A 25,218-nucleotide genomic window follows, 5' to 3' on the forward strand; every position below is an offset into this window, starting at 1 on the left:
GCATTGAATGATTTAATAGAGTTAGTTACCACCTTTTTTATTTTGTATTTCAGTTTAACATAAGATCAACTAATTCAATCCCAAAGATGTATTTTTATGTTTTTTTTTTGTTTTTTTTTTTTGAATGAGTCCAGAAATTCAATCTTCGGTACTCAATTATTTATTGATTGATTCATTTCACTTTTTTTGGGGTGGGGTAAAGGTAGGTCAAAAATTGGCTAGTACCGATTGACTTAAGCACAGAAGTACTAAAGTACTTAAGTAAAAGATTACCATAAGTAATTTATTACTTTAGGCATTCAAATAATCAAACTTTTATGTATTTTCAGCTAAATCAGTTGAATATGGAATTAATGTCTGTATTCATTAAAAAAAAAAAACACGAAAATCCGTCTTTGGAATTGAATGAGTTGAAAAAAAAAAAAGAGACATGAAAAATGAAATCTACACTTGCTCTACAGAGCTAAAACTCACTGAGTAGAAGATGTCTCTGCTTGCAGCTCAAGCAGTGGCCCCTTCCCGGGCCGGAACATCGGCGGCAGTTCTTGTGACACGGCCGGCATCCGCCGCGCTCGTCGCCGTACTCGTGCGGCGAGCACTCGGCGTCGGACGCCACGCAGCGACCGAGGGCGTCCTGCCCGTGGCTCTCCAGTCTGTGGCCCTCTCTGCAGTCAGAGCAGGAGCTGGCCAGGGGCCCCGCACAGGTGAGGCAGGAAATATCGCACTCTACAAGCAAAAACAGAATAAAATACAATTCGGAACATGCTAGTAAGATAAGACATTTTTTTTTAACGATTTGGTTGCTGGTTAGGTGTGTAACGTCAGAAAATTGGCGAAAATGTTGATGGTTGTTTTCAAAGGAAGACTTGATGCAAATCTGTGATAAGTCTGAGCATTTTGATAATTTTAGGTCTACGATTAATCGATTCACAAAAATAATTGTCAATGAATTTGGCTGTGGATTAATTATTGATTAATCTTTGCTCCCATAAATCCAATCAAAATGATTGTGGAAAAAAAGTTGGTGGACGGTCACAGACTTATTTTTTGTAAACAAAAATAGTTTTGTAAATAATTTTGTAGCCCAGAGGTCCCCAACTGCCGGTCCGGGGCCCGGTACCAGTCCGTGGATCAACTAGTACCCGGCCGCACCCGAAAAATTGATGTTTTGGAAATGATTTAGTTTATCCTTTAACAGTTCACTCACATGTGCTTTGTTTGGCTTGATCTTTGTTTTTTGGCGCCGCCTCTGGCCGCTGTTGATATTACATTTAGTGATGAGAAAGGACGGTGTGTTTTCAGTGGAAAGCGGTCGCTGTCGGTGACGCACATGTTCTGTTTTTGTGAAATCTGGCCCACGACTGTCTGCGTATTGTACTTTCTTTGTAAAAATGTTGTCATTTATGATAATATGCCCAAAATTTGTTTGTTGATCCAATAACTTGTGACTGTGGATAACATGCTAGCTACGTAGTTCTTATCTTCAGCGTGGAAATAAAAATTCTTAAATTTAGGAGAAAAAAAGTGTGACTTGGCACCACATGAAACAAGGAACACATTTTGGGCTTGGGGTTAGCGAGGGTAACAGAAGCAATCAAGTTTCTATCTGGAGGCGACATGACAGCTGCCTAACATCTGAGGAGCGTCGTTGCTATTTTAGTCCATGCTAAAATTATTCAACACGCTCTGAGGGAAAACTTCTAAATGTTGACTAAAAAATGAGATGCGAGCCAACTGTGGAAGTTGAAAGTTTGTGTGTGAATGTGTGTGTGTGTGCATATATGTGTGCCCTTGCCTTTGCTACATGATGGGGGCCCAAATGTCCAGTTTTGCTATCTTAGTGGAGACCTCTTGCACCATTTTGGTGGAATCCACAAGTTTGAAATTTTTTTGAAAGTTAAGACTTTTTTTTAGCATATAGGTTTGAATTTTATTTTGTTGAGGTTAGGGTAAATGTTAGGATTCGGCAGTCTAGTAAATTTAGGCCAGTGCAAAGAGCAAAAGGAAAGAAAAACACCCCCACTTGATGAAGTGACTATAAATGAAATCATTACCATGAGAATTGTATAAGTGCACCTAAAATTGTACCCTGAAGAAAAAAACATGAACAAAAAAAAGTTCACTTTTTACAGGGGTTTACACAGGTTACAGCTTATTCTGAATCTGAAAACAAAATAGCCTAAAGCGCACCAAAGTGCCTGAAATTAAAAAAAAAAAAAAAAAACAAAAAAAAACTTGTTAATCCTTCTTCAAACTAGAAACTTTTTTGTACTGTTTGATGCTGAAAAAAAATTAACAGTAAATGTAAATTGATCTGGAACAGTAAAAGCAATATCTTAAACATTTGAACCTGAAGAAAATGGTATGAGAGATTTTTTTCTCTAAATCACATGAATTAATTTGATTGGGAAAAGTGTTGACAGAAATTGACATTAACATTTACAACTCCCGCATAGACTTTGACAGTAAGAGTGCCACTGCACCCCCTGGTGTCATAAATGTGTAATTACACGACACAAAAAAAGCCCCCTCATCCAATTTGAGAAGGACATGTTTAGGCAACATGTTGTGATGGTGAAGATTAGGGGCTAGAAAATGCATTGTGTCCTCACTAGGATAGAAAAACCCATTGTGTGTGTGTACCTCGACATTCTCCCGTGGCGTCATCCACAAAGTTCCCGGCAGGACACGCAGCCACGCACTCGCCGTCGCGTAGCACGGCCCGAGGGTCCACGCAAGCGTCGCAGTCGTGGCTTCCGGGGCCGTCGCACACGCGGCAGTCGGGGTGGCAGCGAGCGCACTCCCGCCGCTCGTTATCGCCAAAAAAGCCGTCGGGGCAGTCGGGCACACACATGCCCTTGTGGAGGAAATGATACTCCTCACAGGCTGCCGAGAAAAAAAACGTTTTGTAGTGGCAATTTATCTCATTGAGTACGGCAAATTATGCAAAATCATACTTTCCCATTGAAATGAATGAAAATGCAAATCACATTCATTCCTGCCTTCGCCGCGCAAAAAAAGAGTGCATTTTAAATTTGGAATAATTCAGAATAACACGGTACTGACATGTTGGAAGTAAATCAAAACATTTTTGTTGAAATCCCGCCTTTGAATCCTACTTGAGTTTTATGACGCTGAAGTGGGATTCATTGAGAGATCTCAACTCCTTTCAACATCATCAGTACGGCACTAATACTGTATTATTCCCTCCATCCAGAAGATCAGAAATATGTTTATTATCATACATTTGGTGTAGCAACTATGTTAGTTAAATCCCCTCAGTGTGCATGGTAATTTTAGTAGAATGCATTTGATTTTATATACCGTATTTTCTGCATTATAAGGCGCAGCGGATTATAAGGCACACCCTCAATTAATGACATTTTTACAAACTTTTTCCATATGTAATGCACACCCGATTATAAGGCGCACCCTCAATTAATGACATATTTTAAAAAAAAATTCCATATATAAGGCTCACCGGATTATAAGGCGCACCCTCAATTAATGACATATTTTAAAACGTTTTCAATCATATATAGTAATACTCAAAGTAATAACAATAATAACTCAAATAATAAGTATAAACTCTCAATAGCATAATAACTCAATGTCAATATGAGCAACCTTGTTCGACTGTAAACACACAAAAGAAACAGGTAAAGTTTACTTTGTCACTTCATTCCCCATCTACGAATCCAAATCTCAATATCGATCCATATATAAGGCGCACCCGATTATAAGGCGCACCATCAGCTTTTTGAAAAAAAATTAAGGCTTTTAGGTGCGCCTTATAGTGTGGAAAATATGTTATATACACACACACACACACACACACACACACATAATTTAATTTGACAGAAAAAATAACTTTGACATTTGTTGTCGCCTGAAAATGACATCACCAAGCACATCGTGATGTCATTTTGAGGCCACAGCAAAAGTCAAAACAACATTTTTACCAAATGAATTATCGAGAAAATATTAGTTGAAAACGGCTAAATAAATCTGGTTTTGTTTGAACATGTGCTACCTGTGCACTCCCCGAGAGGGCTGCACTCGTCACAAGCCGGAGGGCAGCGTCGACATTCCTGGATGTGGAGCGTGTGACCCGCGGGACACGCATCCACACATTTGTGATTGAGCAGCAGCAGAGGTTGGTCACAACTCAGGCAGTAGGTGGCGTTGTTCTCGCAGGACGCGCAGTCCGATGCGCAGCTTTGACACACCTGACCGACAGGATAGCCTCTGTCCCAAAAGTTAGTTAGAAATGAGAACTTGTTTAACAGATTCACAGTCAACAAAGTTCAACGAAATTTGACGTCTAATGCCGTCAATGGTATAGAACAGGGGTGTCGAGGGGTGTAAACGCTGTTATTTGTGCTTTACAGTATGGAAATTACACTACTTTTTAGCTTTGTTTATTCATATGACTTGAAAAGCCTTTTCAGTTTAAGTAAGTGACTGGCGATGATAGCGCCATATATCTGCATACCAATTCTCACGTTAAACCGGCTGTGTAAAAGAGGCAATATCTAGTAAAACCCCCAAAACGCACATAAACGTAGTTTATACAGTCTTCAGCAGAATTCTGCATCCAGATGAAATCAAAGTACCGTCCATCGATTTGCCCCCAGTAACAACGTTCCAATGTTTTTTTCCTGGTCGGAGGTCGTAATTTTCCGACTGGCATGCGGCAATAACCTCCTTGGCGGAGGTAATAAAGCCAGATTGAGCGGCCTCTCATCCCGTCATCTGGGTGCTAATGGACACCCAAGGATATGGCGTGCAAGGACATGACGCTCGGGCGGTGTGGATATAATTGCTCATAAATGTCAAGGAAGAAAAGTCAAAATGATGGCTAGTGAATGTCAAGGATGAGATTTGATATCTTTATTGTTTTCTTTTTTGAAGACTGCAGGAGGTCTCTGGCTGATAAGTATGTTAATATATATATATATATATATATATATATATATATATATATATATATATATATATATATATTTTATATATAGTATAGAGGACTGACCTGAAACACTGCTGGACGCACTGGCCGTCCTGCAAAAACAAAACGGCATCGGGGCGGTTCAGACAGCGTGTGCAGCGCTGGAGGTCCACGCAGTATACGCAGCCGGCGGGACACGGCTCACACTCTCCGCTCAGCCGGTCGCCGTACGAACCAGGCGGACATTTTGATACGCATGTTTTCTGGGGGCTCAGGAAGCGCCCTGGAAAAGCATTATGGTGTAAAAATGAAAACACTTGCTGCAGTGAGTGAGCTCACACACCTTTTGTACATCTGGTACACTGATTCTTGTTTTTTCCAGCGCAAGACCCGCACGTTGGATGGCATTCCTCACATACGCCATCATCTGTGGGACCAAACACACCGCACGAGGGATTAACGACAGATTAAAATTTTCGAAAAACAGGTAATTACCACTTGCACACCCCAGCAACATAATTGTGGAACAGTCACATTTTAAATAGCTTAAAAAAAAATGCAAGAATAACTAGCTAAGTCGCTTATGCTAATTCAGCTAAATAGCTAAATAAACTGTTGCAGAAAGTATTTCGGAATGATTTCTTTGCAGGTCTAGAATAGAGATATTTTTTGTAGTTGCAAAAACTGGATTAAATCTGTGCTAACTTGGTAGCCGCCTACAAAGCTAAAGTTCATACATGCAATTTCACCTTCCTCACTTGACTTGCATCTCAATACATACTATAGATATTCAAATAAACTATGAAACCTTATTAAAAAAGTGAAATGAGTAAAATGTACATTTGACTATTTTTGGTTAGCTAGCAAACTAGCAAGTGCTTTTACATTTAGAACTAGTTAAGACACTGCAGGTTTTTTTTTTTATGGCTCTACATCTGTGCTAACTTGAAAAACGGCTACAAAGCTCAAGTTTAGCTAGTTGACAATTCGCCAGATTTACGCTATCTTCAGTGGAATTCTATCATGTGCATCAGACTATTTTTCGTTAGCTAGCAAACCAGCTAATATTTTTACTTTGTATTAGTTTTTTAGATGCTGGTTTTTCCCTTCTTAAAATGCTTTCTTTAGTCTTTTCAAGTGCTTAAAGTTTTTCTAATTACATAGATGACTTGCAGCCCAATAAATACAAGATGTTGCTAACGTCGACGTGTCCTAAAGTCCTGCAAAGCTAGCTAAATGATCCATGAATGTAGTAATCAATCATCACAAAGTCTTTCTGGCAGAAGTTCAGCAGTGCTGATTGAGTACTTAAGCCCAAATCCTGCATTGATTTTGGGCAAAGCCGTTGAATTGCTATTCTCACCGTTGGGAAATGTCCGCGCCGGACAGATGATGTCATCGGCAGTCACGCACTGTCCGTTTTCCAGCGTTTTGCCATCGTCGCACGACACGCAGTCGTCGTCCCCGGGGCCGCCGCATGACGCGCAGTCGTCGTGGCACTCCTCGCAGTCGTTGGTGTCCTCGTCACCGTAGTAACCCTCGGGGCACTCGGAAACGCACTTTCCCTCTGAGGAAACAAGAAAAAATGGTTAGATGTAATAAGCATGCCAGGCCACTAGTTGGCGATGTGACTTTATTTTAGTCAATAAATGTTTGCACTAATATGTTCAATGACTAGGGGAAACACATGGAACATATTATTGCATATAATTTTTTGGGCTTGACATCCCCTTTAAGAAATACACTAAGAAAAATTTGTTAGAGAGGTTTAACACGTTTGTGACATTGTCTTTAATTTTTATGTAAAAACAGCTTTCTCGATTCAGTTTAAATTAACTCATTCAAAAAACGTTTTTTTCTTTAAAAAATAACTTGTTTTCCATTTTTTTTTCCTCAGAAAAATTAGTTTTTCCTTTGTAAAATACCTTTTCATATATTTAAACATATAACTTAAAAAATACAAAAGTTTACCCTCTGTTTCCCCTATAGTTGAAAAATGAAAAATACTGTAAATTGGGGATAGGCAATATGTCCCAAAAATAAAATCTCAAATATTTTTCACTCAGCCCGGATGATTTAATTCCAAGTAATGAACCCAACCAACATTTATCTAACGGTTTGACAACAATATGTATACTGATTTAAAATTCGTTTTAACGTAAACATATTCATAGCTCATGCATAACTTAAATACCATCATTAATTAGTAACAACTGTCAACTACATTGTGCAAAATCTTGTGCACAATTTTCAAATTGCTGATTTTTAAAATGACGAATTAATGGAAATAATTCAATTTATTGCCCAGTCCTATTATAAATAGATAGCTGGGATTGAATATCTGTATTCTTTAAAGACATATAATTACGTTAAATGTATTTAGAGGCTACCAAACAAAATGAATTCAAGGGATTAAAATGTAAATATAAATATCGAGTGATTTCCTCAGTTTATCATTGATCCACACACTGACATGAAAGATTTGGATTGCCCACCAAAACAGGAGCACCTAAATATTATGAATGTTGCAAAACGCCTTTATTCAACCCCGAAATATTGCGTAAATTCTTCCTGAGACAGATTGATTGGAGGGGTTCTACCTGACAGGAAGAGGTCCGTTTCGCACCAGTAGCACTCGTGCTGGTCGCAGCTCACGCAGCTATCGTCGCACGGGACGCAGATCATCTCCTCGTCCACGCTGTACGTCTTGGCGGGGCAATTTTTGTAGCAGCCATCCTGGAAACTATGCACAAGACGCACTGGTCCGCAATCATCTTTTATTTTGAAAATCCATCTCATTCTTAACTCATTCAGTGCCATTGACGACTATGGACGTTTTTACTGGGCTCCATTGACAGCAGTAGAAGTCAAGGATTGATTTTACTGGGTTGGCAGGGAATGAGCTGAAGGGGCAAAATTCTCCGTGGGAAAGTTGAGAAGCTGCGCGGGAAGCATGACACGCAGCAGCCTTACCTGTAAAAGCCTTCTTTGCAGGACAGGCAATGCCTGGGGTTATCTGGTGGAAGCGCACAAACAAATTGGAACGCTTTAGTACATAGGTGTCCAACTCCAGTCCTGGAGGGCCGGCATCCTGCATGTTTTCCAGTTTTCTTTCCCCAACACACCTGATTCAAATGATTAGCTCATTAGCAGGCTCTGCAAGAGCTTTCAAATGATCCCAATCATTTGAATCAGGTGTTTTTGAGGGAAAAGATTTGAAAACATGTAGGATACCGGCTCTCAAGGACTGGAGTTCGACACCTGTGCTTTAGTAAAACACTCGTGCACGAAGGCTGTTTTTTACATGTACTTCCAATAAAATTATTATTATTATTTATATTTATTCATTTATTTAGTTAATATTCATACATGTTCAGGATATTTGTCAAAAGTGCAACAATTCTGAAAGATTGTGGTTTTTTTTAACAAGGATAAAAACTTCAATTTGATGAAAATGAAATCGCATTCTTATCAAATCAGTGTTATATTTTTAAGCAAACACATCGTTAAATCAAATCTAGAATTTTTTTTCGAAGTAACAGGAATGAAACAGTAATCAGGTATAAAGTCGTAGCTTTTATGAGGTGAGAGAGGGTTTATGAAAAATTTTTATTTTCATGAAAAAAAAAGGTAAAAAACCTAATTTTACAAAAATTAATTTGCTGAAGTCTTTTTTTTATATACGTACATGAGTAGCCTTCCTGTATTCCTACTTGAGTACATTGTGAGCATTTTTCCAATTGTGCTCCACAATTTGAGTCTCATGCGATTTTATTGTGTTCCAGCCCGCAATCTTACACAGGACGCACTGCCGGCATCCCTCCTCGCAGGCCATGCAGTCGCTGTAATCTGGATCTTCCACTTCCCCTGAAAGAAAACCATCATATGACTTTTTTTTCAAGCGGCGCACACCGGCGTGATCGCGTGAACGGGCCTTGCCTTCGCCGCACTCCAGTTTGACGCAGGCGCCGTCCGACACGTAGTAGGAAGAGTTGCATCTCAAGCAGTGGGCGGAGCTTGTGCAGAGCGTGCAGCGGTGCGAGCAGGCCCGGCAGCTCTTCTCGTCGCTGTGGTAGAAAGCCTCGGGGCAGGCGTCCAAGCAGTGGCCTTGGTGGAGGTAACGCTCCATTCCGAATTTATCTGCGGGGTTTACCAATTGGTAATATATATATATATATATATATATATATATATATAATGTGTGTGTGTGTGTGTGTGTGTAAAGTGATCAGGAGCAACAGCAACCACATCAAAGTTTTGATTAAAGATTAAACTGATTCTATCGAGTATTTTGGTATTTAGATGAAAATAAAATACTTTTATTGTTTGCTGAAAGACAATTATAAACACAAAGGCCAAATGAAAAAAATTCCACTGAATAATGAATGAGAAAATTTGATAATTGTTTTGATAATCAACTTCAATTCAGGCAGATTTTTAACAGGTTTTCCCCCGATATTATTTTTTCCCGATGAGACACATTTTCCCGAAGACACATTTGACTCAAGCTGGTATGTTCAAAAGTGATCAGTAGCAACTGCAACCATGTCAGAATTGCAACATCGAACTGTGCAGTTTTGTTCAAGTAACTGCTTCTTTTTAATATTTCAGGACTTTTTTTGTTTGTTGAATAACTATAAATAGCGCATTTCCACTTAAGGATGAATTAGCAAATTTGATAATTTTTTTGATCAGCAACATTTATTAAACCTAAATTTACACGAGATGAAGCGATGCTCAAAAGTGATCAGTGGTAACAGGAACCGTGTCGGAATGGCAACATCAAATTCCACAAAATTTTGATTTGATTCTGTTAAACTGCCTCAGAAAGTAATTTGACTGCTCTTGGGGGCTTTCTACACTGTCAGTTTTCACCTTTATCGCAGCTGGTGCAGTTTTCAGGCCCCGCCTCCACACATGTAGCACAGGTGTGGTCACAAAGGTGGCAGCGCCCACCCGACTGGAACTTGCCCCGGTCGCAACCGGCCAGGCAGCGGCCCTCGTCCAGAGCGCTGCAAAACCAACGAACCAAACCTTAACTTTCAAATCATATCAGTCGGTAACTTTTTGAGTCATTCGCGACTAAATTGGCGAGATGATGTAACCTTTAGAAACAGAATTTGGACAGAAGCTGACAATGAGGTTTTTTTTTTTTTTTTGCAAGGTCATCAGTTTGGAGTGCTCTTCAGCACTTTGGCTTATTGATCAGAGTTGTACAGTATTAGGTGGGGACAATAGTCTGATTCAGCATTATAGCGAGTGAGTCGAACTAACTGCGAAGTGCCGCAGCTGATGCAGTCTTGATGCCGCGGTCCCGTGCACTTCGAACAGGTCGGGTGACACGGATGGCACGTCCCATCGCTGGCCTGGTACTCCCCTGTCATACAAAAAAAATTTGTTAGGGTTTCAAGCAGGATATAATCATACAATCCCAATGCGACACAGCGTAAGACAATTTAATTATCTTGTGAAATACAAATGTATTACAATTTGAATATTTCATTAAATGCGGTTGGCTTATTTTGTAAATGATTTAATAACTGTTTATGAAATGTTTTGTTTAATAATGCATTTAAAAAAGAATTGAGTAGTATTAAGCGTAATAAATAAACAACCAAATGAATAAGATTATTTTATTTAAATTATTTTTCTCAATGTTTAATACATTTGGAACTATTGGGTCTTCTTTATGTTGATTTATTTTGCTGCAAAAAAAAAAAGTGGGAATTAATTGACCTAAAAAATGTCTACAGTGTCTACAATCTACAGTGATCCCTCCTACTTTGCGGTCTCAGATATCGCGGTCTCAGTACTTGCATTTTTTTCCAGGGAAAAAAAAATATATTTCAAAATAAAAAAATCATTTAAAAAATGTAAAAAAAATTGAAAAAAGCAAAAAAGTACATCAAATCACAGAGTAATATTAGTTAATAACTATGTTAAGTATTCTTCAAGCGTTAGAGTTCGTGACGTTTTTTTTATCTTATTCTGAAATGCATGCTTTTAATTTGTCGGGTCCCGTTGCATTTCCGTTTCCTGTTTTACGTTCTCTGTGCGTCATTCGGCTCGTTACGGTGATGTAGTGAATGATAATGTAAGCTCATATTTATAGTTTACAGAATATATCTAAATATATATGTATATCTATATACAGTATATCTATCTATCTAGCTATATATATATATATATATATATATATATATATATATATATATATATATATATATATATTAGAGCTCTCAATGTTTGTTAATGGATAGTTCATAAATAGCGAACCTAGATATAAATTTGAGTTTCACAGCAGCACTTATGAAGTTTTGGCACCCAAAAAGTGCAAGCGAGCAGCATAAACAAGCTGTTGTCAAATCAATGAGAGAGTGTTTACTGTGTGAGTGCAAACAGCGAAATGTGTGCCCGCCACTTTCTGTTGTGTTTATTTAAACTGAAGGATGTGAGCCAATAAAAGCGGGCAGACGCTGACCATCTGCACACTCCGTTTGGAGAACACACTGGCCCTCCTGCAGGCTGCGAGCGGCGGAACAGCTGCTGCAGTTGGCCCGGCTCGGCCCGACACAGGTGAGACAGCTGGCGTCGCACCTGTAGGAGCGCAGGAACAGGAAGGCGTAGCAGCCGAGCGCCGGCGCGACCGGGCCTGCCGTCGGCAGATAAACAAGCCGCCCACACCTCAACACGCATCGGCGCGCTTACCTCCTACACGTCCCGCGTCCGCCGGCTATCTCCGGAATTGCGGCGAAGAAACCGCCGCTGCAGGAGGAGACGCACCTCCATTCCTGCGTCAGGTAGCCGGCCGCGCACTCGGTACACGCCTCCACGCCCGCGCCTGATGATCCGGAAAATAGGAAGATAAGAGAATATCTTTTCAACACCCTCAGTGAGCCTCAAACTGAGGATCTGCAAAATTTAGGTCAAATCATTCCATAAAGTATTCAAATATTAACTTGAGTTAACTTGTGTGAGCATTTACTTTCAGGAGAGAAAATTTCATAATTTGCGTGTTACCATTAGCTTTAGCGTTCATAAGACAGGTTTTTGTGCTCTGGTTAAATACACTCGTATAGATGCTAATTTCATTAGCTCGTTTATGGCATTTGGCATGTTAGCATTAGCTTTTGAAATACAAGTTCATCTGCTCTGGTTACATATACATTAGCGTTGATGGTAGTGTCATTAGCCCATTTATGGCATTTTAAATCCCATGTTAGCATTAGCTTATTTTATTTGGCATTTAAATAAGTTTCTTTAGCCTGTTTAATGTGTTTTTCGTTGAAATATATATATTTCGTTGTACGGTATATTTAGCTTTCATAAGACAAAGTTAATCTACTCTTTGGTTAACTACACACTGATGCTAACTAGCACTGATGTGAATTTTATTAGCTATTAGCTATTTATTAGCGTTTATGGTGTTTTGGAAAGCATGTTAGTGTTAGCTTTTTTAAGAAAAATATAATGTGGTCTTTCTGGTTAAATAGATTTTAACATTAAAGCTAGATTTTCGTATTAATGCTAGTTTCTTTATTTCATTTATGGCATTTCAAGTAAACTTCAACTGGCGTGGCAGGAAACAGCTTGAATTGATTTTTTTTCCCCACATACTACACGATTTACTTATTTGGTACCACGGGGTGATTGGCCTAACTTTGATCCGAAAAAAATTGAGAACCACTGTTTCAACATCTCACCTGCACATGTGGCACAAACCCGGTGGCAAGCTTTGCACAGGTCCTCGTCCTCATCGTAGTACATTCCTGGCGCGCAGCTCCGCTGGCAGCGGTTCCCCCGCAGACTGGGTCGAGGGCATAGAAAGAGATGAGACAGATATTATGCAGCAGCGTGACACCCACAGCCAATCATGCGATGGCATCACAGTGATTCACTATACAAACGCGATTGCATTTTAGGATCCAAATTCATCACACTTTGTTTTTTAAACCCAACTGTTTTTTTAAAGCCCAAAGAATGTTATTAAATTATGCACACACAAAAAATCAAAGTCAACAAATGCTTTTCATAGGTTTCAACAAATTAGTACAGAAAAAAAACCTCATGTATTCTTTAAATGAAATTGTTGGGTCAAAATCGCACAAAAAAAAAACATCTAAAAAAAACTGTTAATGTACAGTACAACCCGCCTAAAAGATTTCACTAAATCACGAAAAGTGTTGCTCACTTCAATGCAACCTCTCAAAATAAATGGCTCATTTCACCAGTCATTTGACCCAGTTGTGTCCAAATTTTCCACATTTTGGCGGCCCGCCACATAAACTAAATCTTCATTTTGACACGGCCCACAATGCTTTTTAAAAAAGTAATCAAAATGTTTGATTGTAACAATGCTTCTCAATTATATTTTGCCAAGCCCTCCTCGGAAAGAAAACATTTTCACCCCCCCTCCCACACACACACACACAATTGACACACTAACTATAAATAAGATTATTATTTATAAAAATTGTATATCTAAACCTGTATCCTTTTAAACATTAACAAAAGAAAAGCAATATAAATCAAATTTCAAAAACTGTTATTTTTTACAGCGTTTTATACAGGTTACAGCTTAGTCCAAAACTAAAAAAAAATAAGCGTGCATAAAAGTGCCTAAAACTAAAAAAAAAAACAAAACCTTGAAATATCTAATTTTATTGTAATTACACTTCAGTGTGCCGTTACAAAATGGAAACAGCACAGATCCGCTCTATCTGCAGATGCCGAAAGTAACGTGACCCTTTGCCATTGTTATAATACGGAAGAGGAGCGCGCGCGTTGTTTCCTCGACACTTGTCGGGGCCTCATAGATACACGGCTCACCTCGTGTCTGCTTTGCATTCTGTGCAGATGCTGGAGGAAGTGCACTTGGAGCACTTCTCGCTGCACTTTCTGCACATATTCGCATCTGCGGGGGGGGGGGGGCAAACGATACATCCCGGTGATTGAGAATTCTTATTCACGCACATGCTTTTACTTTTCAGAAGTGCAAAGTGATGAAGTACATATACTTTGTTACTGTACTCTGCACTAAATTTTCACTCGTATTTTAACATTTTTTTCCCCTAGATATTCCAGACTGTGCTTATTTATGTTTTTTTTTCAAAGTTTTTCAATCAATAAAAATGGCTGCTTTTAAATGAATAAGTAGAATTCTTATTCACGCACATGCTTTTACTTTTCAGAGGTGCAAAGTGATGAAGTACATGTACTTTGTTACTGTACTCTGCACTAAATTTTTACTTGTATTTTAACATTTTTTCCCCCCCTAGATATTCCAGACATTCAATCACATGTACTTATTTATGTTTTTTTTTTCAAAGTTTTTCAATCAATAAAAATGGCTGCTTTTAAACGAATAAGTAGAATTCTTATTCACGCACATGCTTTTACTTTTCAGAGGTGCAAAGTGATGAAGTACATGTACTTTGTTACTGTACTCTACACTAAATTTCCACTCGTATTTTAACGTTCCCCCCCCCCCCCCCCCCCCCCTAGATATTCCAGACATTCAATCACATGTACTTTTTTTTTTTTTCAAAGTTTTTCAATCAATAAAAATGGCTGCTTTTAAATTAATAAGTAATCAATTACTTTCGGTACTTGAGAAATAAAGTACCGTATTTTCCGCACTATAAGTTGCACCTGTATATAAGCCGCAGCGGCAAAATAGGAGCAAAAAAAAAAAAAAAAAAAAAAAAGATTTTTGTCATGGATAAGCCACACTGGACTATAAGCCGCAGGTAATAACATGAGATATTTTATTTTAAACATTTTTAAACATGCTCAACAATTTTAAACATGCTCTTATTCAATTTAGAAAGTTTTTTTTTAATAATATATTTTTAAAACTCTTTTAGCACAGCCATTGATGAACATCTTTTCAGTTCTATTTCATAGTTGTTCCATGAATTGAAACCTCGAACGGATTCACACAGTTGCTTGCTGGTGGCTAGCAAAAAAAGATAAGCCGCACTGGACTATAAGCCGCAGGGCTCACTTCATGAGGAAAAAGTCGCGGCTTATAGTCCGAAAAATACGGTAATCAATTATTGTCTGTAATTATAAAGAGCTGGGAAGTAACAGTGTACTTCATTACTGTACTAAACTCATTCAATCCCAAAGACGTATTTTTACTTTTTTTTTTTCCCCTTAATTATTGTGAGAGATCACTTTTGACATGTCTGATAGTCTTACGGAATGTAGTCTTTGTCAATTTATAGCAGAATAACAATTTCTCATTCTGTTTTTTCAAAAGGTAAGACCCCACCGTGATCCAGGAAATAGCCCTGCTCGCAGACGGCGGCGCAGGTATTCGTCCCCTCCGTCAGGTGATGCCCGCCTTGACAGGAAGTGCACTGATCGCTGCGACTTCCCGTGCAGCTTGCGCAGGTGGCGAAACAGCGCTTGCAACGCCGCCTGTCGCCCCAGAATCCTCGCGGACACTCGGACACGCACCTCCTATTGGGACACGGGAGTCATGTGTGAGACGCATGTGGACGCTTGAGGTAAAGCGACACCACACTGCCAACCTTGTGTTGTTCTTGAACTTGAGGAAAAAGTGGGCACACGTGACGCACCGCCACGGGCCGGGACCTTCGCAGCCGTCCTCGCTGCATTCTGGGTCGCAGGGTCCTGCAAGGGCAAAGATTTTATAACCCTCGTGCAGTATTTTGACAATATATTTGGTCGTTTTTTTTCAATATAATCTTCACAGTATTTTAGCTAATGGACGGCACGCTATTGGGAGAGTGATAACTTAGTGGTCGCGCTATATTGAAATTTGACATGTTGTCACCATCTGGGTGAAATTTCAGCTCCCTAAGTGTCGTTTTTTTCCCCCCCATGCTTTGGTGTGAAATGCCTGTGATGTAAAGATCAAAGGATTGGACAAAATACCGCACAAGGGTTGAAAGCAGTGCTTCTCAATCATTTTTTTTGCTAAGTTCCTTTCAAGGAAATTGAAAACATTTAGCGGACCTCCACTCACTGTGCTGACTATAAAAGAGGTAATACTTTTGAAAATTGTATATCTAAGATTGTATCCTTTTTAACATCAACAAAAGAAAAAGGGCATTTAAATCATCTTTCAGCTAATGTTGACTTTTTACAGAGGTTTATAGAGGTTATAGCTTATTCTGAATCTGAAAAAATAGCTTAAAGTTAATAAAAATGCCTGAAATAAAAAAATGTCAATCCTGATTCAAGATAAAAGATTTTTGACCAGCTGAACCATTTAATGCTGAAAAAAAAACATTAATTTAACAAATAATAATAAATGGATTTATCTGAAACATGAACATAAATATCTTGAATATTTTAATTTGATGAAAATTGTATGAACTATAGTGCTTATTTTTTTACCAAATCACATTCATCTTTTAAATGTTTAAAAAAAAAAAAAAAATCGACAAAACAGTTTCTAACCCTCGCTGAAAATGAGAACTCTACAGCACCAACTGGTGCCACAGATATGCAATTACACCACATAGCGTAAACGCAACGCCAGTTTTTCTATGGGCACGCCCCACTATTTGAGAAGGACAGATTTCAAGAGACATTGATGATTCAGAATGGCGGAAATTCAAAGTACCCGTTGAAACACTTTGACAGGTGTAAAAAAAAAAAAAAAAAAAAAAATCAGTCGGGGCTGAAAAATGTGTTGGCAGGTGACAGTTTTGCAACGCTGCTCCAATGTCACTTGGCGAGGAAATGCTACACTTACAAAAACTGCAAATCCTAAGCTGTCAAATGCTGATAGCCTTATGTTTGAATGAACGGCAAGCCAAAAAGAAGAGATGAAGTGCATAAACGAGTGTCCGAAGATTTTCTCCTAAAATCGAAGGACGCGAGGGCCACGTCGCATTTTTTTCCCCTTAAATTATCAAGCACTCCAGAGTCAATCAAGCAACCACATATTGATTGTCTGCTACAATGTTTGTTGTTTTTTTATGCTAAAAATCTTTCTATGAGACAAATAGGTTATTTATTGATTTACAAGATTTTGCGGTGGTCAGAGACCCTGTAACACCCCAGAAAATATTAGCCCCAGAAAATATTAGAGCAAGTGAATCCCATCTCAATATTTAGAACCGAAACAAGAGCAATCTATCACAAGCTGACCATTTTTTGAGACATTACTTAGCAATCGTTCATATTATTGTGGTTTAAGCATGGTTTTAATAGTATCTTCTTCGAGTGGAAGGAGGTTGTACCTGCACACATCTCTGTCCGTTCTCCTCGTGAGTAAAAATAAGCTCAAGTCTCTTGTCTTCCTTCCTTGTGTGTTGTTTATTAAATGTTCTAAGTTGACTGACCCTAACACTTAACATTAGTGATGGGAAAGTGAAGCTTCGTGAAACACTTGTGATTTTGGGGGAGGTTTAAAGACGCAATGGAAATGAAATACATTTCCACTGCGCTCGCCTTTATTTTTAAACCAAGAGTCAGTTAAAGGACAAAAAAAACATTATTGCTTCGTGAGCCACTACTTAACATAGGGCATAAAAAAAACAAATTTTCCTCGGACCAATGAATTGCTATTTACTATAGTTGTATACTTAGAAAAGCTCTGCCTTGAAAAACGTTAGTATCGAATGTCATTTTTAGTGTAAGTTATAGGCCACTTAAAAATGGATGTCGGGCCACAAATGGCCCCTGGGCCTTAGTTTGGCCACACTAAAAGAAATATTATTTTCAAAGTAGGGTTAATGTTTCAAAGTATGGCAAGAATTCCAAAGTAGAAAACTTCTTAATTGTTTCACTCGTGTGTACAAATTATATTTTTATAATAGTGACTATTTTCTGGCAAGCAATTTCCTGTTAATTCTAGAGTTCTGGATCACGAGTGGTAAACACACAACACACACCAGTATATTCTTCAGCGAAGTCATCGTCGTTCTCCGGTGTCTCGCCCGAACGCGCCAACCTGCGCCGGGCGGGATACGGTGCCCATGCGGTGCCGTAAATCACCAGCGACCATTCCTCCAACATTCCTGCTCAACAAACAGCAAAAATAGATGAAAGTCGCTCCCCGTAGTGCTCCGCCACTTCACGTTGCGTTTTACCAAGCGGAACAAGCTCACCCGCTTCAGAGTTTTCCCTCCCTTCAGAGGGAGAGTCGCGAACGGTCAAGGTCCATTCCCCAACCGCTCGTTCTCCCCAGCAGTGAGTTGTCATGAATTCCCACTGGTGAAAACCCTGAGTGGAGTTGTCATGAGGCCTAATTGAAAAAAAAAAAAAATCGTTATCATGCAGATGCTACTACTGATTCATACACATTTAAAAACAATACAAGCAGTGAAAACTTAAGAAAATAGATAGCTTAACTACGTGGTTACCAGGGTTATAGGTTTTGGATTTTTCTCACACAAGTTTTCATTTTGTTTTAACTTTTTTTCCACATACTTATAGAACTGATTTGTTAGTTGTTGTTTTTTTTAAATGCTGATTTTCACAACCCTGCACTCCCACTTCCTGTGTTTGGTCATGTGAAGCCCATGATCAGTTGTTACCTGAGCCGTGAGCAACTATGATGTTATTTTCACTTGACAGCCCGCGACAAAATGGCCGTCGCCTGACATAGATAAAAATGGGTGGATTTTGCTCTTTAATTCATACTCCACAAATGCACTATTTGTCACAATGCTATGTTTTGAAGATATTATTGTAAAGGAAACATTTAGGTTGGACTTTTCCCTTAATCTATTAGTTTGCTATCAAGCTAGCTTAATATGCTAACTGGTTTTACTCGTACAGACGAGATATACTCATATAGCTAATGAGCAAACAATGTCGTGTAATTAGTGAGATAATTAAGTTAGATGCTAACAGCTTAGTTAGCCCGAAGCAGCTCTTTGTCTTAGCAGCAAATTTTAGAAACAGATATTTAAGAAAGCAACTTTAATTTTCTAACTAGCTTTATTTGTGAGTACAGACTAGATAGTCTAATGCTCTGTGAGCTCGTTAGTTACACAGGTAGCTTATTAGTTAGCAAACAAGCTTGTTTAATTAGTGAGGTAGTTAAGTTAGATGCTAACTGGACAGTTAGCTAAGTACTTGACTTTAGAAGCAGCTATTTGGCTTGGGCAGATTTTGGAAGCAAATATTTAAATTTGCTTGCCTGTTTTATGATTTAGTACTGACCAGAATTCTCTGTGAGCGTGTTAGTTAATCAAATAGCTGATTTGTTAGTAAACAAGCTAATTAATTAATGGTGAGACGCCAACTAGTGAGTTAGTGCTTGATTTTAAAGCAGCTATTTGACTTTTTAAAACCAGAGATTTAACCTAGAATGTTGTACAGTATATGTTATTCACGCAGTATAACCAAAATATAAAAAACACTAAACTATTAGCAGGACAGAAAACCCTTCCCCTGTAATTTGAAGGATTTAGCACAGCGGGGGCTTAGTGCTGCGGGATGGCGGTAATGGGTGACACAGCATGAGGAGCAAGCCAGAGATGCTACCTTTTATCGAGAAGCTGTGACACGGTGCCCGAGGGCGACGTGAGCGCAATGGAAAGGTCGCCACGGCGACGGCAAGCCACTGTGACACGCACCACCACGTGCTCCACGAAGGCCACGTGCTGCCGCCGCCGGGATGAGGCTGAGCAGCCCGACGTCTCCAAAACTGAGGTCAGTACACCACCCGCATACAGGATTCTGTGGGAATGTAAAGAGGAAGGCCATTTTAAATTTGTTTTTACAAAATTGTTCTGTCGCATCATCAATTATTAAGTAAGCTGACAAAATTGTCAGGTTGGCTGATTTGCAACCAAGCTATTTTATTTACTTACTGTAGGTCTTAGCGACTTTGGATAGCTAGCTAGTTAGCGTACTATTAGGTTAGTCTTTAGTTTTGTGTATTTTAGAATCCATTGACAACTAGTACATTATAAAATTAATTGATTATTATTTTGGATACTCGAATTGTTTGGATACAATTTCATTTCAAATATATGCAAATACTCTGAATTTTGGATCCTCGATGGAAAATTTGAACTGATATTCATAGTCTTCCATGAAAACAGACTGATTATCTTTGTGTTGAATTGATATAGAAAAAATTGCTTTTACTTTGGAAAACCATGACCAACATTACTTACTTTTTTTAAGATTTCAGACATTCAATCCCAGGTCCTCATTTATTTATTTTAAGTGTTTTGGCTAAAGGAAGGTCTAAAAATACCACAGTAATTAAAACCTATAGTAATTTCTTACACTAAACATAAAAGTAATCATTTAATATTTTACCAAACTGATTACTGGTAGTTTAATGCCATTATTTTAATAGCTAAGGCAAGTGATTACTTTAATAATTATGTAGCTCTTGAATACCTTAGCAGTTTATTACATTATGTAATTTAGTACTGAATTACCTAAATAATTGATGACTTTAGCACTTCATTTTAGACCCTCTTTTAGCTAAACATCTGAAGAAAAAAAACGGGTAGAAGAATATATAAACGATGTACCTGGCTGGACTTTTAGAATAAAAAACATAAACTTTGGAATTGAATAGGTTAACTGACAAAATAATGAACATTAAATGATAATCAAAATAATCATTAGTTGTAGCCCGAGTTTAATTTGTTCGCATAGTTAGCCAGTTTTTTTGTTTGTTTGTTTGTTTTTTTGGTGGGGGGGTTAATTACTGAGTTATTTGACACATTACAACGTAAATTTAGACGATCATTTCAAACAAAAGAGGTTTGTAATCGCCAATTGACGTCACAAAATGGCGGCACAGGCCTATTTTTCTGGATGAATCTCCTCCCCTCTGTTCAACACACTAGTGGCCTGGCACCAAGATGTCACCAGATGGCACCAAAACAATCCTTTGATATTCAACATGGCTTTGGCACTGCAAATTTGCTGTGGTTCACTATGTCTCAGTAAAGGTTGGGAAACATCCTTGGTACCTTTCCAACGGTGCGGGCGCTTCCACTGTGCACGCATGCTGCGGGGGGACCTGCTGCCATCGCTTTGCTTGCAGTACCATTTTCTCTGCATCCAGCAGGCCGAAGCCATACAGGTGGCTCGCTGACACACAAGCACACTCATTAGACGGCGCATAAAAGGTGCTCTAGTTTCACATTGCACACACTGCTGGGAGTTTGGAGGTGTTTATCACTGCTGTGTACACAATGTCTCATTAGTGCTTCCAGTTTCACTTGTTTCCCTTTCAGGGGAAAAAATAGCAAAACATTCTACTGTTTTGTCCATTATTAATATTCTATTTAAAATGTGTAACTGAATTATTCTTTTTTAAGGGCATTGTTTAAGCTGTTAAGAAAAGTCATTGTGATGCTTATAAGCCAACTAAAGTCATTAAAAGCCCTGAACATTGCAAGTCTGCTAACCCCACTGATGGTATATTATTAAAAATGTAATTAAAGTTAAGTAATTAAATGAGTTAGGAACGCTAGCACAGGGTTCATTCAATTAGCGCTCGAGATAATTACTAGCAAAGGGGGTTTGTTAAAGTCCAACATGCCGTCACAATGACTTGAAAAAAAATGTGTTATGCTGTATTACATTAAAGTTAAATATGAAATATTTTTAAAAAATCTCATACATGCATTTTTTTTGGCATCATATACAATAAAACATACCTGCACATTTAGACAAAGTGCAGCACCAACATATTTTCAACATAACACACACACACACACACACTCTCGGACTGTTAGAATACTGCACGAACACAACAGTAACATGCCCGATTGCATTCACTAGTGGAGAGTGTCCCCTAGTGGCAAGTAAAATAGCAGTTCAAACTCAAAATCAATACTTAGACAGCATCTTTTTCTACTGCATTTCTGTTACAGGGAGCTTGCCCCCTAGTGGCTAGTTTAAAAAAAATCCTGCAGATAAGATGCTCTGTTCTATAAGTTGCAGAGTTCAAAGCATGAGCGAAAAGTAGCTGCTTATAGTTGCAAATTTCCAGTAGGTTTTCCCCAATAGGAATTCAAGTTCAATCATAGAATTTTATTATCATGTCCAATCAATTTAGTGCTATTTTGTTGATTTGTCATGGTTTTCTTTCCTTCTTTTTTTTTTTCACCTTTCTAGTGGACTGTTAACATACCTTGGTGTCCGGCGCCGTTCTTTTGCCAGTCGACCGCCGCAAGCTGACGAGTATCTGACGTGTGAACAATAATGTGCTGGATATCTCTCCAGGTGAGCAGAGGACTGTGCACAGGTCGTACAGAAACTCATTATCGCAATTAATTTCATGTTAGTATGAATAGTGGTGAGCATACTTGGCCTCCAGGGCGAGGGCAATGACACCGGCCGCCGCTGAGGCCGAGAGGGCCGGGCCCCATCTTGCTGTGCCGCAACTCTTATGTGGAGCCAACACTGACTGTGAAGCACATGACCATAACGTTGCATATTAGATCATGGGATATAGTGGTAATATTTCAACCAGTGCCGCCCCTATAAATTCACTAACCACCCCTAATTTTGGCCATGTTATCATACATCAACATTCTTACAAAGAAAGGACAATTTACAGAAATTCGTGGGCAAGATTTCACCAACTGACCGCTCTCAAAACCACACCATCCTTCTCACTACAAAATGTAATACCAACAGCGGCCAGAGGCGGCGCCAAAAAACAAAGATCAAGCCAAACAAAGCACAAACGAATGAACTGTTAAACCAAAACATTATTTCGGGTGCGGCTCACGCGGGCCGGTACCATTTGATACACGGACTGGTACCGGGCCGCGGACAGGTGGATGGGGATCACTTATCAACTGAATAAAAGTGCATTAATAATCAATAATTCAATTATTAGTTGCAAAATGTTAATTAACTGTTCTATTGTTAGTCTGTGCATATTAGATTATCAACAACATTAAATATAGCGCAATACACAAAATAATATCAGGTGACATTTCATTAAGTCTTTCTGATAGTTTTCTACTGGCTGATTTACTGCATCAGGATCATTATATCCGAAAATTATGGCTTTTAGTTGTGCTGCGCCACGCCAAAATATTAAAGCCACCTATATAAAAAAATTCTGGGGACGCCATTGGGTTCAACCACAATACTTAAATATATTCTCAACATTTTTTTCCAGCCTCTACTCACAATCTGGTCTGCGACGAAGGCTGCGGCCAGCGTGGACGAGCACCTCTCTTGACGGTCCAACTGGTTCCGGCCTCCGGCGCTGCTGATGGAGATGGTGTAGATGCTGCTGCTGTAGCCGTCACACGAGCAGTGGTCACCTCTGCCGGCGCCGCTTCCCGCCGCCCAGACGTAAATAGAGCCCCGTCCGTGTCGGCCCTGTTGTTAATTAAAGCGGCAGACCGAGGCCATTCATCAATCGCGGGCCTCGTTAGGAGGGAAAAGTCCTTGAAACTTTTTATAAGCCGGCCTCGAATAGTGGCGAAAAGCGACTTATTTAATTTCCAGGTCTCTGCAGTGTGGCGCATGGTAGAAAAATTTCGCAGTTAAGTCCAGGAAATTGTCCTTTTTTAGGGGGTGATTACCAAATACTGGTTGGTGTTTGGGCGTCATCGTATTTTGGTGGCATCCTGAGGAATCCTCATACCCCCAAAATATCACTTTTCAATACATCCCGAAAACGGCGCACTAGTTCAGTCATGACTATTATTTCATCAAGTTTGTCCAATCATTTGTAAAAAACATAACCACAAATGTGGACTGAGCAATAGTAGTACTAGTAATAGTACTAGTAAGAGTAATAGTAATAATTCTAGTTCAGTCCTGTTGAACCCTTGTGCAGTGTTGTGTCCATTTTTTGGACAAATTCTACTTGCAGGGATGGCGCACACCCCGTAGTGTGATAACTAAGTGGTCATGCCATATTCAGCTTTGATATATTATCACCATCTGGGTGGAATTTCAGCTCCCTGTTGTCTTCTTTCAAGTCTTTGATGTGAAATGATGTAAAGATCAAAGGATTGGACAAAATACCACACAAGGTTTATAAACACATTTTTCTACTCACTGTCAACTTAAAATGTCATCACATAGAATCCGGGCTCGGGTAACAACCAATCACAACACCTATTTTCTGGATTTGGCCATGTGAGCGCAAGATGAGCTGTGATTGGTTGTTATCTGAGCCCTGTCCATATGTGAGATCACTTTCAGTGTTTGCTGATATAAAGAGTATATAATTGTAATCAAATACTATAAATTGGAGACAAAATTTGAAATTTTTACTTTTATAGTACCTTAATTGCTACATTTTTCTCCTTGACTAAGGTACATCAGACCATACCAATGTCTTGAAGTCACCGGTCAAAAAGGTAAACAAACCAGCCTGAATGTGAGGAAATGGGGTAAATTCTCACTGTTAGGATGCCGTTCTGCAAAGCGAGGCGAGTCAAGGGTCCGGGTCCGTCCGCGGTGGCGCCGTCATCTTCTGGCCCCCAGCTGGCCACGTAGACATCAACATATTGCGGTTTCAAGCTCAACGCCAGCGCCTCCGCCACGTCCGTCACTTCTCCGTCCGGTCCATCCAGTAACCGGACGCCTACGGGTGAAACGGTCAGGAAAGGTCAAGCTTCGTCTCCAAATGCTCACTTTGGACTCACCTCCGATCCGTGCGCGGTAAGCCACTCCCACAATGCACGCGGAACGGTTTGCGGAAACGCCGGCGGCCACCATTCCTGCACACCGAGTCCCATGGCTGTTGAGAAACATCAGAACATGAGCCCGGATGCATATTGTATGAGGAAGGCTATTTCCATTTCATCAAACCGGAGAAGACACAAGTCTAAACGGAGCGGGGAATTTGCATATTCATTTATGCATGCAATTACAAGAGAACGTGGAGAAAAAATGGAGCATGAATTAAAGGAAGGGTCAACGTCGGGAGGGGAGGAGAGCCGAGCGGGGAAGAAGTTCTCACTAGTTGGCATGGGTCTCGGAATCACTCGGCGAAGGATGTCGTTCTTGTCCCTTCGCATCAAAGCTGGCGAGAGCATCCTGAAGGAGATTCGATTATGAGGGCCGGCACATACAGTAACCAGATGCCAGCAGCTATCCGTCTCCGTTTCATCAAACCGATCACAAAGAGCATTATTCACCAGCCCGTCCGCCGCCTAAGTGGATCGGACATCTGATGTCCATTCCAATAGTCCTCTCCAAGCATTTTGGCCCAAAAGCCACAACATGGCTGCCATATCCGTCTCTCTTATGCACTGTTTGACCGGGCTAAATTGATCATGATTTATGTACTTCTCCCTTCATGTTCAAACCCATGCAGGGGGTACTTA

At 39.5% G+C, this 25,218-nt stretch overlaps 1 protein-coding gene and 1 long non-coding RNA gene across 2 annotated transcripts in view; one reads left to right on the forward strand and one right to left on the reverse strand.

Annotated features, from left to right (window-relative positions):
• Nucleotides 1-5,435, forward strand: part of LOC148411802 (uncharacterized) — a 6,979-nt gene extending 1,544 nt beyond the window's left edge. Inside the window, exons 2-3 of the long non-coding RNA XR_015867932.1 lie at nucleotides 501-704; nucleotides 5,331-5,435. This is a non-coding gene — a long non-coding RNA (uncharacterized LOC148411802). The remainder of the gene's footprint in view (nucleotides 1-500; nucleotides 705-5,330) is intronic.
• The window catches only part of LOC148411801 (proprotein convertase subtilisin/kexin type 5-like), a 34,339-nt gene that overhangs the window by 4,832 nt on the left and 4,289 nt on the right, over nucleotides 1-25,218 (reverse strand). Inside the window, exons 5-32 of the mRNA XM_088434779.1 lie at nucleotides 24,852-24,928; nucleotides 24,535-24,629; nucleotides 24,292-24,473; nucleotides 23,060-23,254; nucleotides 22,222-22,322; nucleotides 22,047-22,150; nucleotides 20,878-20,998; nucleotides 19,424-19,618; nucleotides 18,040-18,176; nucleotides 17,824-17,949; nucleotides 15,487-15,589; nucleotides 15,225-15,415; nucleotides 13,778-13,862; nucleotides 12,652-12,755; nucleotides 11,657-11,789; nucleotides 11,430-11,545; nucleotides 10,223-10,325; nucleotides 9,824-9,960; nucleotides 8,888-9,088; nucleotides 8,747-8,815; nucleotides 7,922-7,964; nucleotides 7,549-7,691; nucleotides 6,312-6,515; nucleotides 5,292-5,375; nucleotides 5,033-5,231; nucleotides 4,034-4,248; nucleotides 2,644-2,886; nucleotides 475-726 (exon numbers count right to left, since the gene is read on the reverse strand). Coding sequence (XP_088290905.1) covers nucleotides 475-726; nucleotides 2,644-2,886; nucleotides 4,034-4,248; nucleotides 5,033-5,231; nucleotides 5,292-5,375; nucleotides 6,312-6,515; nucleotides 7,549-7,691; nucleotides 7,922-7,964; nucleotides 8,747-8,815; nucleotides 8,888-9,088; nucleotides 9,824-9,960; nucleotides 10,223-10,325; nucleotides 11,430-11,545; nucleotides 11,657-11,789; nucleotides 12,652-12,755; nucleotides 13,778-13,862; nucleotides 15,225-15,415; nucleotides 15,487-15,589; nucleotides 17,824-17,949; nucleotides 18,040-18,176; nucleotides 19,424-19,618; nucleotides 20,878-20,998; nucleotides 22,047-22,150; nucleotides 22,222-22,322; nucleotides 23,060-23,254; nucleotides 24,292-24,473; nucleotides 24,535-24,629; nucleotides 24,852-24,928 — 3,958 coding nt within the window. The remainder of the gene's footprint in view (nucleotides 1-474; nucleotides 727-2,643; nucleotides 2,887-4,033; nucleotides 4,249-5,032; nucleotides 5,232-5,291; nucleotides 5,376-6,311; nucleotides 6,516-7,548; nucleotides 7,692-7,921; nucleotides 7,965-8,746; nucleotides 8,816-8,887; nucleotides 9,089-9,823; nucleotides 9,961-10,222; nucleotides 10,326-11,429; nucleotides 11,546-11,656; nucleotides 11,790-12,651; nucleotides 12,756-13,777; nucleotides 13,863-15,224; nucleotides 15,416-15,486; nucleotides 15,590-17,823; nucleotides 17,950-18,039; nucleotides 18,177-19,423; nucleotides 19,619-20,877; nucleotides 20,999-22,046; nucleotides 22,151-22,221; nucleotides 22,323-23,059; nucleotides 23,255-24,291; nucleotides 24,474-24,534; nucleotides 24,630-24,851; nucleotides 24,929-25,218) is intronic.

Source organism: Hippichthys cyanospilos, chromosome 15 (genome assembly GCF_059441005.1).
Source record: "Hippichthys cyanospilos isolate Australia breed blue-spotted pipefish chromosome 15, RoL_Hcya_1.0, whole genome shotgun sequence".
NCBI lineage: Eukaryota > Metazoa > Chordata > Actinopteri > Syngnathiformes > Syngnathidae > Hippichthys > Hippichthys cyanospilos.